At 38.8% G+C, this 18383-nt stretch overlaps 1 protein-coding gene across 1 annotated transcript in view; it reads left to right on the forward strand.

Moving 5' to 3' along the window:
* The first annotated feature begins 273 nt into the window (after nt 1-273).
* The window catches only part of LOC115263581 (GTPase-activating Rap/Ran-GAP domain-like protein 3), a 598953-nt gene continuing 580843 nt past the window's right edge, over nt 274-18383 (forward strand). The window contains exon 1 of the mRNA XM_062855941.1: nt 274-655. Within this exon, the coding sequence (XP_062711925.1) occupies nt 282-655 (374 nt within the window). The 5' untranslated portion in view covers nt 274-281. The remainder of the gene's footprint in view (nt 656-18383) is intronic.

Consider the following 18383-nt stretch of genomic DNA (forward strand, 5'->3'; position numbering starts at 1 on the left):
GATGAATATTGTATGTGACTGTGAAGTGTATGTCGTCTTGCATACCTGTGCATTTGAGGGGTTTTAGTGAAATAATTTACATTTTCGATAATTTTGAAGTAAATTCTTAATTGTTCAGCGTATTTGCAACGTAAGTCATCAGAATAGGGTCTATTTTATCAAATAATCGATATTGAGAAGTATCTACTTTTATTAGCTCTCCGGAACAAGGCATACATCGCCGTGCATGTCCAAATTATATACATGTCCAAATTATATTTTTTACCCTAGTACACAGAAAAATGGAAAAACCCAGCTCATCACAATCGCCGTCGCCCCCGTCGGTTCAATCTTCTCCATCATCCACGTCCATCACAGCAGCATCAGCAGCGGTGGCAAAATCCCCGCTTGAATCCAGCTCAGCAGCTCCAACAGTGTCAACCGCCACATCCACTGCTGGAGTCCATCAGCCAGCCCAAGCCACATCGCTGTCCCCGCGGCGTCGAGCTCGTTTACAGCGCTCCGAACGGCTTCAGTCGGAAAATTCACAATCATCTCCCGCGTCGTCGTCGGCGGCCACCTACCCCGCCTGGGAAGCGCTCATACGGGACAGCTTTGGACAGATCGTCTGGCCAATCCGCATCACCAGCTGGGAGTTGACGAGCAGCAATACCAGGTAAGCCCACACACATACTCATACATTACGGGGCCGTGTAGACTTCGTCAGGTGGCGGGGTTGTAATCGAATCAGGGTTTGCTGTTTCTTTGGATTGCATAAATCTCGTCGCAGTCAGAAAAAGAGTGCCCACTTCATATTCATCAGGCATTTTGATGAAATCCACACGCAGAAAGAAGAAAGAAAGTTCTGTTTTTGGATTGTTTGTTTTTCCTGTCACATAAATTATATTGGCAAAAGAATCTCCTGCTGGAAAACTTTCATCATTCGGAGATAAATACAATTCTCACAAAGAAGAAGTACAGCAATTCGCCATTTTGAAACGCATTATATTATACGGATGGGGTCTCCTATTAGCCTAGTGGTTAAGGCTATGGATCGTCAATCCGGAGACGGCGGGTTCGATTCCCGTTCCGGTCGGGAAAATTTTCTCGACTCCCTGGGCATAGTGTATCATTGTGTTTACCTCACAATATACAAATCACTAGCGTGCACAGGGGGGGGGCAAGGGGGGGCACTTGCCCCCCCTTCTATAAAAAAATATATGCACCATTTTTGCAATTCTTGCTCCTTGGATCTTACCACGCAATGTTGAGAATCACTGAGCCATGGTGCACCATTGACACATACAATTAGAATAACATGCACCATTTTGGCATTTCGTATTCCAAAACTGTATTCCATGTACGTGAATCATGGTGACTTTGGCACCACATTGAATTCTAAGCACCATTTTTGCAATTCGTGCACCTAGCCATACAAAATAACGAGTATCACTGAATAACAGTGACGACTAATACAGCACACTAACATCATGCACCTTCTTCAAAGTTTTCAATACACCATCATGATGTCCACAGAATGATCTAGGTATCCACGTATTATGATGATCGCATGAAATGTCTTTTTATCAATTAAGTATCTAATACCTCATACTGATATGCACCATCATGAAACTTCATGCACCATCACAGCTCTTCAAGCACCATTTCAGCGTTTATCATAATCTAGGCATCTAAAGCACCGTAATGCCGTGAGCATCACATAAAATACATTTTTTTGTATGCTATGCACCATTTTTGCAATTCGTGCACCTAACCATATTGATAAGCTTTGAAAAACGGTGACAACTAATGCATCATCTAGCATCATGCACCTTCTTCAAAGCTTTCCAACCACCATTTTGGCATTCACTATATCATCTAGGCATCTTATGCACCATTATGATGTGGTTCACAAATGAATTTAATGCACCATTTTGACATTTCGCATACAAAATAGCATTCCTTGTTCCTGGTCTATGTTGATTTCTGTGCCGTATTGAGTTTTCTGCACCATTTTTGCAATTCGTGCACCATATGAAATTTGTTGAGTATAACTGAATCATGGTAAAACTAATGCACCATACAAACATCATGTAGCTCCTTTGCATTCCATGCACCACCATGATGATCACATAAATATCTAAGCACCATCTCACGCGTCATCCAAGCATTTAATTCACATTTGAATTTCATAAGCTCCATTTTGCCATATCGTACACGAAATTGTATTCCATGTACCTGATCCATGTTGACTTCCGCACCACATTAAATTCTATGCATCATTTTTGCAATTCTTGCATTTTGGATCTAATCACCCAATGTTGAGAATCACTGAATCATGGTGGCAACAAATGCACCACTGATACATACAATTTCTTAGTATCTCATGCACACCCATGGTGTTCTCAGAATCATTTTTAGGCTAATCTCACGCACCATCTTTTAATTAATCAGTGATGTCAGCACCATATTCGAATAACATGCACCATTTCTGCATTTCGTATTCCAAAACTGTAATCCATGTACGTCAACAATGGTGACTTCGGCACCACATTGAATTCCAAGCACTATTTTTGCAATTCGTACACCTAGCCATTCACAATGTCGAGTGTCGCTGAATAACGGTGACAACTAATACAGCACACTAACATCATGTACCTTCTTCAAAGCGTCCATAGAATGAACTAGGTATCCACGCGTTATGCTGATCTCATGCACTACATATCTTTTAATCAACTAGAAATCAAATGCATCATACTGATATGCACCATCGTCAAATTTCATGCACCATCAAGGCTTTCCAAGCACCATTTCAGCGTTTATTATATCATCTAGGCATCTGATGCACCATTATGTTGCGAGCATCACATAATAGTTATTTATGTAACGAGTTGCAAAAAGTTGATTTTTTCAGCACGAGTCGTACATTTATTCAACGAGGCTTGCCGAGTTGGATAAATACGAAGAGTGCTGAAAAAATCGAGTTTTGCAACGAGTTCCATACAAAATTTTATGCAATGATTTTTTCATTATACAACTCATTTGAGTTGCATAATGTTCATAATGCAACCCAAATGAGTTGCATTATGAACATTATGCAACTATTTTTCATTATGCAACTCATTTCAGTTGAATAATGAACCAGTTCGGAAAAATTACCCATTATGATCCCAAAATGAGTCCTATAAAATGGATATTATGATACTGAATTGCATAAAATACTTTTATTTTGTATTCTATGCACCATTTTTGCAATTCGTGCACCTAACAATGCAACATGTTGATAATCTTTGAATAACGGCGACAATTAATGCAGCACACTAGCATCATACGCCTTCTTCAAAGCTTTTCATGCACCATTTTGGCATTAATTATACCATCTAGGTATCTTATGCAACATTATGATGTGTTTTACATTTGAATTTGATGCATCATTTTTGCATTCGCATACAAAATAGTATTCCACGTACCTGGAACATGTTGATTTCTGTGCCACATTGAGTTTCCTGCACCTTTGCACGAATTGCATGAGCACCTAAATATGAAACATGACGAGTATAACAGAATCATAGCTATTGCACCATACATACATCATTCATTCTATGCACCACCATGATGTTCACAGAATCATCCAGGCACCATCTCACGCACCATCTTTGAATCAAATATGTGTCTAATTGCGAAATAATGCACCATCGTTAAATTTTATGCATTACTAAAGCTTTCAATGCGTAATCGAATATCTGTAGTAATCCGTGATGGCATTCCAGGAGAAATCCCTGGAGAAATTTCAGGAGGAATCTTTGAAGGACTTTCTGGAGGAATCCCTGAAGGCATTACTAAAGTGCTTGAAAGAATTCTTGAACGTAGCTCTCAAAAACTGGAAGAGGAGTCTAGAGAAATTCCTGTAGAATTTGCAGGAGGAACTAAATACTAAAGGAATTGCTGAAAAAAATATTGAAGGAATTCCCTGGAGGCATTTCTAAAGGAATCCTTGAAGAATTTCCTGGGGGAATCCGTAGAGCAATTCGTGAAAGAATTCATGGAGGAATTTGTGGAGAAATATTTCGAAAAACTCTTGGACAAATTTCTGGAAGAGTTCCATCAGGTTCTCATTAACGAACCCCTGGAGTAAACTCTTTCCTGGCATTCCTGGAAAAAACCTGGAGAAATTCCTGGAAGAATTTCTGAAGGATTCTCTGAAGGCATTCCTGAAGAAATCCTTGGGAGAATGCCTGGAGGGTTCCTTGTAAGAATTCCTGGAGGAACTTCTGGAAGAATGTCCGGAGGAATTTCTGCAGGTATCCCTGAGGAAATTTCTGAACGGACATTTGGAGGAGTTTCTAGGAGAATTCCTGGAGGAAGCTATGAGAAATTCCTGGAGAAATCCCTGATGTAATCCCTGGAGGAATTCCTGAAAGAATCCGTGAAGGAATTACAGGATGAAACACTGGAGGGGTAACAGAAGGAATCCATGAAGGAATCCATGAAATAATTCATGGAGGAATTCATGGAGGAATTCCAGGATGAACTGCTGAAGGAATTCCTGAAGGATTTTTTGGAAAAATTCCTGCATGAATTTGTGGAAGAATTACTCGAGGAATTGAATGACGAATCCTTGCAGAAATAACTGGAAAAATCTCTGGAAGAATTTGTGGAGCAATTTCTGGAGGAATCAGTGGAGTCATTCCTGAAGGAATTTTTGGAAGAATCCGCGAAAAAAAAATCTTGGAGGAATTTCTGGAGGCATGCTTTCAAGAATTATTGGAAGAATTTCTGGAGGATTTTCATGAGGAATACTTGGAGGAATCCCTGGAGACATTCATAGAGAAAATCCTAGAGAAAGCTTTGGAAAAATTCCTAGAGAAATCCCTGCTGTAATCCTAGGAGGAATTCCTGAAGGAATCCGTAAAGCAATTCAAGGATGAATCCCTGGAGAATTATTAGAGAAACTTCTGGAAAAATCTCTAGAGGTTTTTCTAGAGAAATTCCTAAAGAAATGTAGGAATTCCTGGAAGAATTTCTGGAGGATTTCCTGAAGGAATTCTTTGAGAAATTTCTGGAAAAATATTTGCGGCATCCTGAAGGAATGATTAAAGGAACTCCTCGAGCAAAAGAATTCCTAGGTAGGGATTTTTGAGGAATATCTAAAATAATCATCCCTGGAGGAATTCCTGGAGAAATTCCTGGCGAAATCTATGGGGGAATACCTGATGAAATTTTTCGAAGAATTCCTGGAACAGTTCCAGGAGAAGTTTTTTTTCTGAAGAAAACCGTGGACAAATTCTTGTAGGAATACCTAGAGAAATTCTTGGAGGAATCCATGAAGAATTTTTAAGATGATTTTCTGGAGCAATTAATAGAGAAATTTTTATAGTTGTCCCAGGCGAAATTTCTGGAGAGATTCCTTGAAAAATTTCAGAAAAAAATCCTGAAAAAAATGTCTGTAGAAATCCCTGGAGAAATTTCTCGAGGAATTCCTGGAAGAGTTCCGGGAGAAATTTCTTCTTGGAAATCCGAGCAAGAATTCATTTAGGAATCCTTGCAGAAATTCCTGGAGGAATCTCTGTAGAAATTCCCGAAGGTATTCAAGATGGAATTAACGAAGGAATTTTTGCAGGAATTATGGAGGAGTTCCTGGAGGAATTTCCGAAAGATTTTTTTGTGGAATTTTTTGCGAAACATTCCTGGAGAAATTCCTGGATGATTTTCTTGAGGAATCTCTGGGGAAATTCCTGGAGGAATCCATGTTTGAATTCCGGGAGGTATTTCTGGATAAATTCCTGAAGATTTTTTTGGTGGAATAACTAGAGAAATTCCTGGATAAGTTCTTTAATTAATTTCTGGACAAATATTTAAGGCTTCCCGGAGGAATGTCTAGAGGAACTCCTCGAGGAATTTGTGAAGGAATTCCTAGAGAAATTCCCAGAAAAGATCCGGGAAAGATCCCTGCTGTGTAATCCTAGGAGGGATTCCTGAAGGAATCTGTGAAGGAATTCAAGGATGAATCCCTGGAGAATTCCTAGAAAAAAATCTGGAAGAATCCTTAAAGATATTTCTGGAGAAATTCCTGAAAAAATGAAGTAATTCCTGGAAAAAAATCTGGAGGAATTCCTGAAGGTTCCAGATTTATTGGAGTAATTCATTTATGAATTCTTAGAGGAATAACTAGAGACATTACTGGATGACTTCTTTAAGGAATTTCTGGACAAATATTTAAAGCTTCCTGGAGGAATGTCCTCGAGAAATTAATAAAGGATTTTTTTGAGAAATTTCTGAAGAAACTCATGGATGAATTCCCGAAGAAATTTCGGAGGGATCCATGAAGAAATCTCTGAAGGAATTCCTTGAGAAATTCCCGGAAAAGATCAAAAAAAAAAATATTTTAGGATTTTCTGGAGGAATTAGTCGAGGAATTTCTGGAAGAATCCCTGGAGACAATATTGGAGGAATTCTGGCAGAAATTCTCAGAGAACTTTCTGTAGGAATTCCGGCAGCAATCCCTGGAGGTATTTCATGAGGATTCCATGGAAGCTTCCATGGAGGAATTTATAGAAGAGTTCTAGGGGAAATTGATTTAGGATTATGTGGAGGATTCCGTGAAGGATTTCCTGGAAAAATCCCTGGATGCCTGGAATGCCTTGAGAAATTTCTGGTGGAATCCATGGAGGGAGGAATTTCTGAAGGAATTCCTGAAAAAAAATCCTGGAGAAATTCCTGGAGGAATCCATGGAGGTATCCCTGAAGGAATTCTTGGAAGGGTTCCGGGAAACATTCCTTTAAGATTCTCTGGAGGAATTCTGACAGAAATTCCTAGAGGATTTTCTGGAGTAATTCCTGGAGGTATTTCTGGATGATTTTTTGAAGAAATTCATGAATAAATCGTTGAAGGAATGAATCCCTGAAGAAGTCCTTGAGAATTTCCTGTAGAATGTCCTGGAGGAATCCATGGAAGAATTGCTCGAGAAATTCCAGGAGGAATTCCTGGAAGAGTTCCGGGAGAAATTCCTTTAGGATTTTCTGGAGGAATTTGTAGAGCAATTCCTTGAAGAATCCCGGGAGGAAATATTGAAGAAATTCTGGCAGACATTCCTAAAGGATTTTTTCTAGAAGAAATTTCATGAGGAATCTCTGGAAGAATTCTTGGGGATAATTCTGGAGGAATTCCTGGAGAATTTCTGGAGTATGTATTGGAGGAATTATTTAGGGAAATTCTGGAGAAATATATGAGGCTCCATGGAGAAATTTCTGAAGGAACTCCTCGAGAAATTTCTGGAGGAATTTCTGCAGGATTTTTTTTTAAGAATTTCTGAATAATTTTTTTAACGAATCCCTGCAGGAACTCCTTGAGAAACTCCTAGAAAAAGTTCTTGAGGAATTCTTTGAAGAATGCAAGGAGAAATCCCTGTAGTTCTGGTGAAAATTCCCAGAGGATTTTTAGAGGAATCCCTGGAGGAGTTCCTGGTAGAATTTCTGGCGCTCTGAAATATTGTAGGAATTCTGACAGTCATTCCTAAAAGAAAATTTCAGGAGGAATCCCTGGAGGAATTATTGGAGTATTTACCAGAGGAATTATTTGAGGAATTTCTGGTGAAATATATGAGGTTTCCTGGAAAATTAATGGAGGAATGCCTGAAGGAACTTCTCGAGGAATTTCTGAAGGAATATCTGGAGGAATTTCTGAAGATATAAATTATTGCATCCCTGGAGGAATTCCTGAAGAAATTTCAGGAAAAAAATCCTGGAGAAATTCCTAGGGGATTCCGTGGAGGATTCCCTGGTGGAATTTCTCGCGGAATCATTCGAAGAACTCCCGGAATTCCTGGAAGAGTTTCGGGTGAAATTACTTTAAAAATTTCTGGTGGAGTCCATGGATGAATTTCGGGGATAAATCTCTGGAGGCATCTCGGAAGAATTTCTGGAGGAATGTCTGAAGGAACTACTCGGGCAAATTCTGAACGAATAATTATTCTTAGACAACTTCCTTGCGGAATTCCTCGAAGAATTCTTGGAAGGGTTCCGGGAGACATTCTTGGGGAACTCAGGCAGAAATTCCTAGAGGATTTTCTGGAGGAATGCCTGGAGGAACTGCTGCAGGAATTTCAGGAGTTCTTCCTCGACATATTTCTGAAAGAATTCCTGGAGGAATTTCTGAAGGATTTTTTGTGGAATTTCTGAAGAAATCCATGAAGGAATTTCTGATGAAATTGTTTTAGAATTCCCTGAAGGAATCCATGGAAAAATTCTTGGAAAAATTTCTTGAGGAATACCTGGAAGAATTCCGTGAGAAATTCCTTTAGCATGTTATGCAGGCATCCGTGGAGGAAATATTGGAAGAATTCTGACAGACAGACATTCAGGAGTTCTCCAAGGAAAATGTCAGAAGGGATCTCTGGAAGAATTTTAGGAGTATTTACTGGAGGAATTCCTGGGGGAGTATTGTGTTGTTCTTGGCTGTGCATGCATCACTCCTGTAGGGGTGAGTATGGCAGCATAATCGATCGCGTTCGCTATTGTCTCGAGTGAAAATCAAAACAATAGATGCGCGGGTGTTTAGTGTTTAGTATTGTGTTGTTCTTGGCTGTGCATGCATCACTCCTGTAGGGGTGAGTATGGCAGCATAATCGATCGCGTCCGCTATTGTCTCGAGTGAAAATCAAAACAATAGATGCGCGGGTGTTTAGTGTTCAGTATTGTGTTGTTCTTGGCTGTGCATGCATCACTCCTGTAGGGGTGAGTATGGCAGCATAATCGATCGCGTCCGCTATTGTCTCGAGTGAAAATCAAAACAATAGATGCGCGGGTGTTTAGTGTTTAGTATTGTGTTGTTCTTTGCTGAGTATTGTGTTGTTCTTTACAGAGAAGAACATTAATCAAGACAATTAGATGATCGGCATTGAACCACAAAAACCCCACAACAATTGGTGAGATCTTTCCAATATTATTTATTTATAAATATTTCTATTTCAGTATATTTACTTAATAACTGCATATAAGTTGAAAATTCGCTATTTTCAACATCCTCTCATCTATTGGAAGATGCTTCAGTTCTGGGCTCTTTCTAAGTTGATGAAGGGATTTATAAATGCTTGCAAGGACTTGGCCAGGTGTGTGGAGCTGAGTGATTCTATGACATTGTAGATAGTAGCGACATCAGCAATGTCAATGGAAATATTCAACTTTGCAACTCCATCCAAGATTTGTGCAAGTATTCATGCTATGCTATGCTATGCTATGCTATGCTATTTACTGGAGGAATTCCTGGGGGATTTATTTGAATTTCTGGAGAAATATATAAGGCTTCCTGAAGAAATGTCTGAAAGAACTCCTCGAGGAATTTCTGAAGGAATTCCAGGAGGAATTTCTGGAAGAAGTTTCTGAGGAATTTCTGAAGAAATTCAGTAATGAATCCCTGGAAAAATTCCTTAAGCAATTTTTGGAAAAATCCTAAAGAAATTCCTAGAGGATTGCTTGGAGGTATTCCTGGACGAGTTTTGGAAGAAATTCCTTTAGGATTTTCTGCAGGAATCCGTAGAGGGATTCCTGAAAGAAATCACTGGTTGTATATTGGAGGAATTTCTAAAGAAATGTCTGAAGGAACCCCTCGAGGAATTTCTAAAGGAATATCTGGAGGAATTTCAGAAGAAATTCATTATTGAATCCCTGAAAGAATTCCTGAAAAAAATCCTGGAAAAAATCCTGGAGAAACTACTGGAGGAATCTGTGGAGGATTTCCTGTAGAGATTCCTCGCGAAATTTTTGGAAGAGTTCCGGGAGACATTCTTTTAGGATTCTCTGGAGAAATTCTGGCTGAAATTCCTAGAGGATTTTCTGGAAAAATCCCTGGAGGAATTTCATGAGGAATTCTTGGAGGATTTTTTTTTTATTAATTCCTGTAGGAATTTCTGGCGTTATTTTTCGAGAAATTTCTGGAGGAATTTGTGAGGAATTTATGAAGGATTTTTTGAAATGATTCATGGATGAATCCCTGAAGGAATTCCTGAAGAAATTCCTGAAGAAATTCGTTGAGAATTTCCTGGATTATTTTTTGAAGGAACTCCTGGAGGAATTTCTCAAGGAATTCCAAGAAGATATTCTTCAGAAATTCCTTTAGGATTTTCTGGGGGATTCCGTGGGGCAACTCCTAGAGGAATCGCTGGAGGAAATATTGGAGGCAGACATTTCTAGTGGATTCTTCCTAGAAGAAAATTCAGGCGGAATTCCTGGAGGTAATTTTGACAGTATTTACTGAAGGAATTCCTGGAGGAATTATTTTAGGAATTTCTGGAGAAATATATGAGACTTCCTGGAGGAATTTCTGAAGGAATTATTGGAAGATTTTTTGAGGGAATTCCTGGAGGAACTCATGCACGAATCTTTGGAGAAATCCTGGAGGAATCTCTGTAGATTGCAATAACGATTCCGATCAAAATGTTCTATCTAGGAGTTCTGACATTCTCCTAGCATCATTAATTGTCTAGGATCAAAATTCTTTCACAACGACAATATTTTTTTTCCTGTAATTGATAATTTTCTAGATATTCTCCATTGTATTTGATATGTTTATAAAATTTTATAAGAGTCGAGATAATGACTTCATATTAAAGTTTCGTATTGCCTTGAAATCATTACCATCCGAAGCCTTCTCTAGAATCCCAATATAAAGTACTTGGTGATGTTGACACCACAACATGTTGAAACCCCTACTTGGGAATTCATATTGCGTGTAACACCATCATTCTATTTTGCACCATAATCATACATATATTGCACCATTATTATAGTGCCCCCCCTAAGCAAGAACCCTGCGCACGCTAGTGATACAAATTCATGCAATGGCAGACAAAGAATACCCTTCAATTAATAACTGTGGAAGCGCTCAACCATAAAGAAGAAGAAGAATATTATACGGATAAAATGGAGGCCTTACTTCCACTGCATCCCGATTGTAATATCATGCCTGTCTAACATGCAATGAAGCTGTTTTTTTTTGCATGTACCGTCTACCCCCGTTGGTTTGACCGCATGTAATCTGAACACTTTTTAGTTTGACTCCCTCTAATTGGCTTCTTTGGCAGCATCCATTTATTACGTAACGCTCAAATCGTTATTTTAAAACCCCCCTCCCTCCTCCGTAACGCTTTTTTGTATGAAAATCCTAAATTTTTTGTATGAACCGTAACGCTCGGCCATACTCCCCCCCTCCCCCTAGAGCGTTATGTAATTTGTGGACGGCGCCCTAGCGGTGTTGAGATAATTTCATATTCTGAATCTGCATGCAAAACTGAGCCGATATCCAAATTTTCATGAATTTTGGTGCCCGGGAACCTATTTGAAAATCAATTTAAAGTTTTTATGGGAGCGATTTGTCGAATCACCCCTCGTCACATTTTGTACTGGGTGGAGCTGTCAAACAGTTACCCAGCTGTCAAAAGGTGATTTCAAAAAATCTCTTTGAAATTGATTTTAGGTATCAAAATAAAGTTCTAAAAATCTGAAAAAAATCATAGTGGCTCAGAAAAAGGTGCTCTTTCGTATAAAATCAAAAAATCGATACATTTTTCTTAATTTAAAACCCAATTTGCACATCGGTTAAACTAAAAATGGTTCAAACGCCATTCTGCTAACGGAACGGTGTGAAGCGGAACGCAGAATCAAAACAAAACACCAAATCAGTTATGATTTTCAAATAACTCAACGTACATATGTACAGATGGATAAATTATTGATTAAATTGGGCAAAAATCTACAGCTCAGGTGAGATTTGAACTCACGACCCTTTTTCGCTAGACAAGTGCTTTACCAACTAAGCTACCGAGCCAATTAATGACTCGGCATTTTAGTTGTCATAAGGTTCAATTCTAATCTCATCGATCTATATCATCTTCCCCTAAGCCGCAAAGTTATCTCTGTTGTACATATGTACGACGAGCGAAAGCGATTTATTTATTGTTTGAAACTGTTTGCCTATCGTACAGGCACCGCTTGAGGCACGTTGAGTTATTTGAAAATCATAATTGACCACACGGATTGGTATTACCGGAAATTTGCACTTTGAGTGAGTCGTTTTCGAGCATCTACCACTATGAAGTTATCAGTCGTATCAAACAGATCGCCTTCCAGGTAGCAATTGTTCTTCCTCAACACAGTCGCTGGGGAAGCGGTGCCTGTACGATAGGCAAACAGTTTCAAACAATAAATAAATTGCTTTCGCTCGTCGTACCTATGTATAATAGAGATGGTTATATTTGCGGTTTAGTGGAAGATGATATAGATCGATGAGATTAGAATTGAACCTTATGACAACTAAAATACCGAGTCATTATTTGGCTCGGTAGCTTAATTGGTAAAGCACTTGTCTAGCGAAAAAGGGTTGTGAGTTCAAATCTCACCTGAGCGGTAGATTTTTTCCCAATTTAATCAATAGTTTACCCATCTGTACATATGTACGTTGAGTTACCCAAGTAACACAATTTGTTATAATACTGTATATAATACATGTTTCATACAAACGTACATGTTTTGTTTCAAATGTGGGAAACTTATTTTTATACACTTATATAACCGAAAAAGCGCAAAAAATGGCGGCTTATAAAACATCATTGATGTTACTGAAGATGTTTTTCAATACATTATTATAACATAAAATTATGTATCGAATATGTTCTCAGAAACATAATAACAACTTACTTATTGCCGGCACGAAATTAATTTTTATCAACCACGCACAGCAAATAAATATGGCATCTTTTATAAATGCAGTATTTAGTGATGGCTCAAAATAATTTTCAGGCCTTACATTTCGTTTGTAATTTACCATCTCGATGTTTGGGCACTATGATTTAATTTCATGTGCCGTTCAAAGTTTATGGTGAAATAAGTACTTTTACTCTACATAAATTCATTCGCTTTCCATCGGATTTGAAATAAGAAGGCAAGTTTTTTGACATCTGTGGTTTGTAAGAATTTTCAAACAAATTTTCAGACATGCAACATGGTGGCTTCTTGACAAAGTACCGTCAGAATGTTTTGGGATGTTATTTTCAATTATGATGTATTAATGATGATCTTTTCGACTGTAGAATTTGTCTTCGTTATCAAAAAGAAAATTATATTATTTCATTACATATTTAAACAGTCCCAGATGGATAATTATAGGCAGAAACATCAGTACATGAACAAACGGCGATATATTAAAATGGTAGTGTGAAACTTTTTAGCAGGCACTGTAATTGGTCTGGCCTGATATATGGAAGAACTTAAAATTTTAGAAATACGTTCATATTACGACTGTTATACATCTCAATAACATGTTTATCGAATATCACTTGAATCGAATGAAATACATTGAAAAAACATCATAGCAACAACGTATTTTGAACATCTACCTCCCATTAGAATACGACGATGTCATTTTTGGTTTTGGATGACCTATTTTGAACATAGGTATAACAATAACAAAGGTGGAGTGCGTTTCCTAGAAAGAATACTAATTAATTGTTCACGGGATCAAAAATAGTGTAAAAACTGTGCTGGTAAGTGAGATTTAACCGCCACGTAAGTACCCCAGTGATGTTTAGGTGATGGGAGGCCTGCCGTTTATATAAAGTCGAATGGTGGCGCCCATATTTTCAGCCATGGTGACTGTGGTCTGCGCCAAGTTTTTTAGAGACTATTAACATACCCATTTGTTACCCCGTTTAGCATGCTTGTAGCGGGATCAAACCGCAAAGCATAACATTAACGTGGCTATCGTATTTGGATTGCCCTGTATTTTTAAGTGAAAGAGATGTTTATTAAATAATGATCAAGTCAGTGAGAAGAGACAGCAAACTGATAATGTTTTACATTAACGTATTTAATACGTAAAAACAACGTTTTAATAACATGTTTGAGCTCAAAGGTTATAACTATGTGCTGCTGATGTTATACATATCATCTTCAATTGAAGGAAGACGATGACACAAATATCTTGTGTAACCAACGTTAAATTTACGTTATTTGAACTTGTAGTGGGGATGATAACATTTTTCAGTAACTTGTTATTGCCAAACACAGTTAAAACATGATTTCAACATAATATGTGTACAAATACGATTATAGTACTATACTACAACGTCTTTTTTTAAGTTTATTCTCAAAGATGTTTTCTGTGTTACTTGGGTATTTGAAAATCATAATTGACCACACGGATTGGTATTACCGAAAATTTGCACTTTGAGTGAGTCACCAAATCAGGTTGCCAGTAGTATGTTTTTCGATGCCAACAGGGTTCCTAGAAGTTCAAATTAAAAATGAAACCCGTTGGTTTGCATGAGGTGTCGTTCAAACCAACGGGGGTAGACGGTATGTAATTAGTAAGTCGGGTGTATTGGAAATCAGTTATAAAAAATCAGCTGGATTCAAATGAAGACTACCGTATAATGGGGATGTGCTTAGGCAATTGCTTCACTTTATCATTAAACTAGTACTATTTTTAAAACTTCCATTTAACCGTCCGTAACTCGCGCAGTTGGCCACCATCGTCAGCACCACGCTAATGCGGAGTACAAAAAGCGAGATTTTTTCAACGTTTTGTACAAAATACAATAGCGCGATCGCTCGAAGGTTAAGTAGTATTCATTTAGGTAAACTCTGTTTAGGTATTTTCATAAAGGTAACAATACCAAAATGAAGCTTGATAGTGTTTATAACAGTTGGAATACTTAGAGGTAAGGTTGGTTTACGGATAAGATGCAGCGAGTGGAGCTTAGGGCGTGCTCAAGGGTAAGAGATGAGGGAGGGGGGGTTTGGAACTACCATAAACACTTCCGAGAGCATAAAATCCTCTGAAACCTCCTGAAATGGTCTGAAACGCCTCTGAAACCACTATAAAGCACCGTTAAACTCACCTGAAGGTCTATGAAGCCCATTAAAACCTCTCTGAAACCTTCTGGGAAGTCCTGAAACACCTGGAAACCTAGTGAAGCTCACCGGAGATGCCTCTGAAACACCCTGAAATCCCTGTTATGCTCGCAGTCATCTGAAAGCCTGTGAAGCCTCCAAAACCTCCTGATACCTTTGAATGCTTTGAAACGCCTTGAAACGTTTCTGAAATTTCACCCCTGAAATTTCCTTAAAAGCCCTCTGAATACTGGGTTAATCCCTCTTCATTGATTCGTGATTGCACCCGAAAAGCTAGTTTTTAGGCCACATTTGGCTTTCACGAATTTTAGTAATTTTTGCTGAACTCCTACAGCATTGGTGTCAAAGAAGCAAATAACCAAAAAATATTGGAGAATATGATGCCGTTTTGAAAAATCCAACTTATTACGTATATTAGGGTGTTCCAGACGAAATCTATTAAAAAATCAACTTTTTAAGGTTTTTCTGATTACAAATGTGATAATTACACATGTTTCCTTCAATTTTATTGGCACACGTTATTCGGAGAAATTGTAGCAAACAAGTATAGCTTTCAATTTCTGCCAAAAGAATTCAGTTTTGACAAGTTTTAGTGTAGTTATGATTTTTTGAAGTTCAAAAATAGTCGAAAAACACAAAATTGATTTGATGCACCTCTTAATTTCAACGGATTTAGTTGAAATTTTGACCAGTTACTTCTTTTCACTTCAAATCCGCTTCTTTTTTTCCTCTGTTGGGGACATGATACCACTGTGACCATTTATTTGATCTATTGTGGTGTAATCCTCTTTGTTTTTGCCGTACTGGAAGTATCCGTCCCTATTTAGAAGGGATTATCCTCCCAGTAGTTGGCGTGTGTCCCAATCAGGTATTATATTTCTAATGTAATACAGCACCCTTCTGGGATTGCAGACCCATATTTCCCACGGTGCCAACAGGCCCTTATCAAGGTATTGGCAGCGCTTACGATAAAGCGCAGCACATTCGCACAGTAAATGCTCAGAGCTTTCGTTCTCTAATTTGCAAAACCGGCACTTATCATCTTGCACTCACCTAATTGTAATCAAAAGTATCATCTTTGGTTTTAAACCCCATTTTCTACCAAAAGTTCTTTTGCAGCCCCAGAAAGCATTTTTTGCTTTATCTAACTGTTGTTCAACATGTTTGTTCCAACATAGCTTGCTATCTAAAATTACTCCCAAGTATTTAACCTTCGTAGCAAGAGACAGCCTAGCATCTCGTAATTTTATCTCTGTCATAGACATTTTGCGTCGTCTAGTAAAGGGTACAATTGTTGTTTTTGTTCCACTTAAACCGTCCCAAAATCTATATATTTAGACAGTCTAGACACGACTCATTATCGAAATGGAGGTTCCACTGTATCGACTATGCGTCTCCACATTTTTTTTCTGAACCTAAGTACGGCATAAAGGTGAAGACATAACGAAGCCACACCTCAACTGTGGGGCCCCTATAGCCGAGGCGGTAAACGCACGGGTATTCAGCATGACCATGCTGAGGGTGACGGGTTCGATTCCCGGTCGGTCCAGGATCTTTTCGTAAAGGAAATTTCCTTGACTTCCTTGGGCATAGAGTATCTTCGTGCCTGCCACACGATATACACATGCAAAATGGTCATTGGCAGAGGAAGCTCTCAGTTAATAACTGTGGAAGTGCTCATAGAACATGAAGCAGGCTTTGTCCCAGTGAGGACGTTACGCCAAGAAGAGAGAGAGAAGAGAGAGAGAGACCTCAACTGTTTAAGAGCACAATTATGAACCAAATGACGGCTTGTGTTGAAAAAAAAAGATCGATTGGTGAACACTAGATCAATCAATCGATCAACTTTGCAGCTTAAACCATTCAAACTTTTTATCAAAAGATGCTCAGTGTGTGGTATAGCCTCTGGCTGAAAATGGTGTGAGTTCTCTTTCTATGCGCTTTTATCCTCTAGAACTGAAATGTTACTTTATTACATATCAGCCATTCCAAAGCAAAGCAAAGCAAAGATAACCGTACACATCGTAGTTGCTACTCCGTGATTGACAAGATCAATCGAAGTTGCACAGAGAGTCAATGAATGGTACTTGGGACTAGCTACACACTCTCAATGTGCACAATTCGAGAGTTCAATATTTCAAAGTCAATAACGGCGCCGGCCACGTCCTTACGGTCATCGGGAAGGGTGAAGGAATGTTAGTTCGACAACCGTTGTTACTAGAAACCGTGGAATCCACTGCATTCCCAAAGTTGTCTCGGGAAGGAGTATTTGTTAGTAGGGTAGGGTAAGGTGTGGATCTTGGAGCTACCTTTGGTAGGTGATATGATCCACTAGTTATATGAAAATACACGACACGGTGTTTATCCCGAATATGATTTTTTTGGTCGCGATAGTAAAAGTAATGCACATACGTCAACGATCGTTCTATATTGAACGCGTCACCGCATTGATCGTTTGCTTAACCCTGAAAACCGACTTTCCCACGAAAGTTATCGCGCGCTTCTGATTCCACATACAATATTTGCTTCCCCATATCTCCATACCGAGAAAACCGACCGACTCACGAAAATAGTCGCGTGCTTCTCACAGTATTGAACTTAGAGTACACGGAGAATAAACATTCAAGCTTAGATAGCTATTTCCGAACTGTGTATTTTACTAAGAGTAGTCCCATGTGTTACCTGTGGTTGACGGCCGTTGAGGTAATTTAGCCAATTATTTTTAATTTGCTCAATGATTGTTGTGAACTGCAATAACTTGTTTCTAACATTTTTATCGCTTCAATATTAGGTCAGCACCAGAGCTACAAGATTAATTTGCAGATATTACCAGACTCCAGGAGTCCTCATGTAACGCATTGGCGAAATTACCCCTGCTTTTTTTAGGATGTGAAGAAAAAAAATCGAGAATGATCTTACCCAGTTCCATGTCGTCGGATGACCGCAACCACTCCTTGACTCCTCCAATTTTCTGCAATACTGTTTCTGCATCCATTTTCATCACTTCACTTACACTTTTTCCTTCGAACAATGCAACGTCGCATGACATCTGCCCCAAACACGCGTAACTTTTCGTTTTTTTCCGAATAACAGTGCAACCCGATCGAGATCCCCATCGCAACTGCCCCATACACATGTCACTTTTCACTTTTTCCTTCGAACGATGCAACGCGACCGAGATCCCCATCGCAACTGCCCCAAACACGCGTCACTTTTCACTTTTACCTTCGAACAATGCCACCCGATCGATATCCCCATTTCAACTCGTTACTTTATACATATCAGCCATGCCATAGAAAAACGTTAGTTCTGTTTTTTTATTCCATTATTTGGGTGACCAATTTTATAAGACGGGCTTGGTGGTCTAGTGGCTACCGCTTCTGATTCGTATGCAGAAGGTCGTGGGTTCAATCCCTGGCCCGTCCCTTTTCATCCTACTTTGTATCATTCTATCCACTTCCTCTCACTCTCTCTCTCTCTCTCTTCTCTACATATACAAC

This window comes from Aedes albopictus, chromosome 3 (genome assembly GCF_035046485.1).
Source record: "Aedes albopictus strain Foshan chromosome 3, AalbF5, whole genome shotgun sequence".
NCBI lineage: Eukaryota > Metazoa > Arthropoda > Insecta > Diptera > Culicidae > Aedes > Aedes albopictus.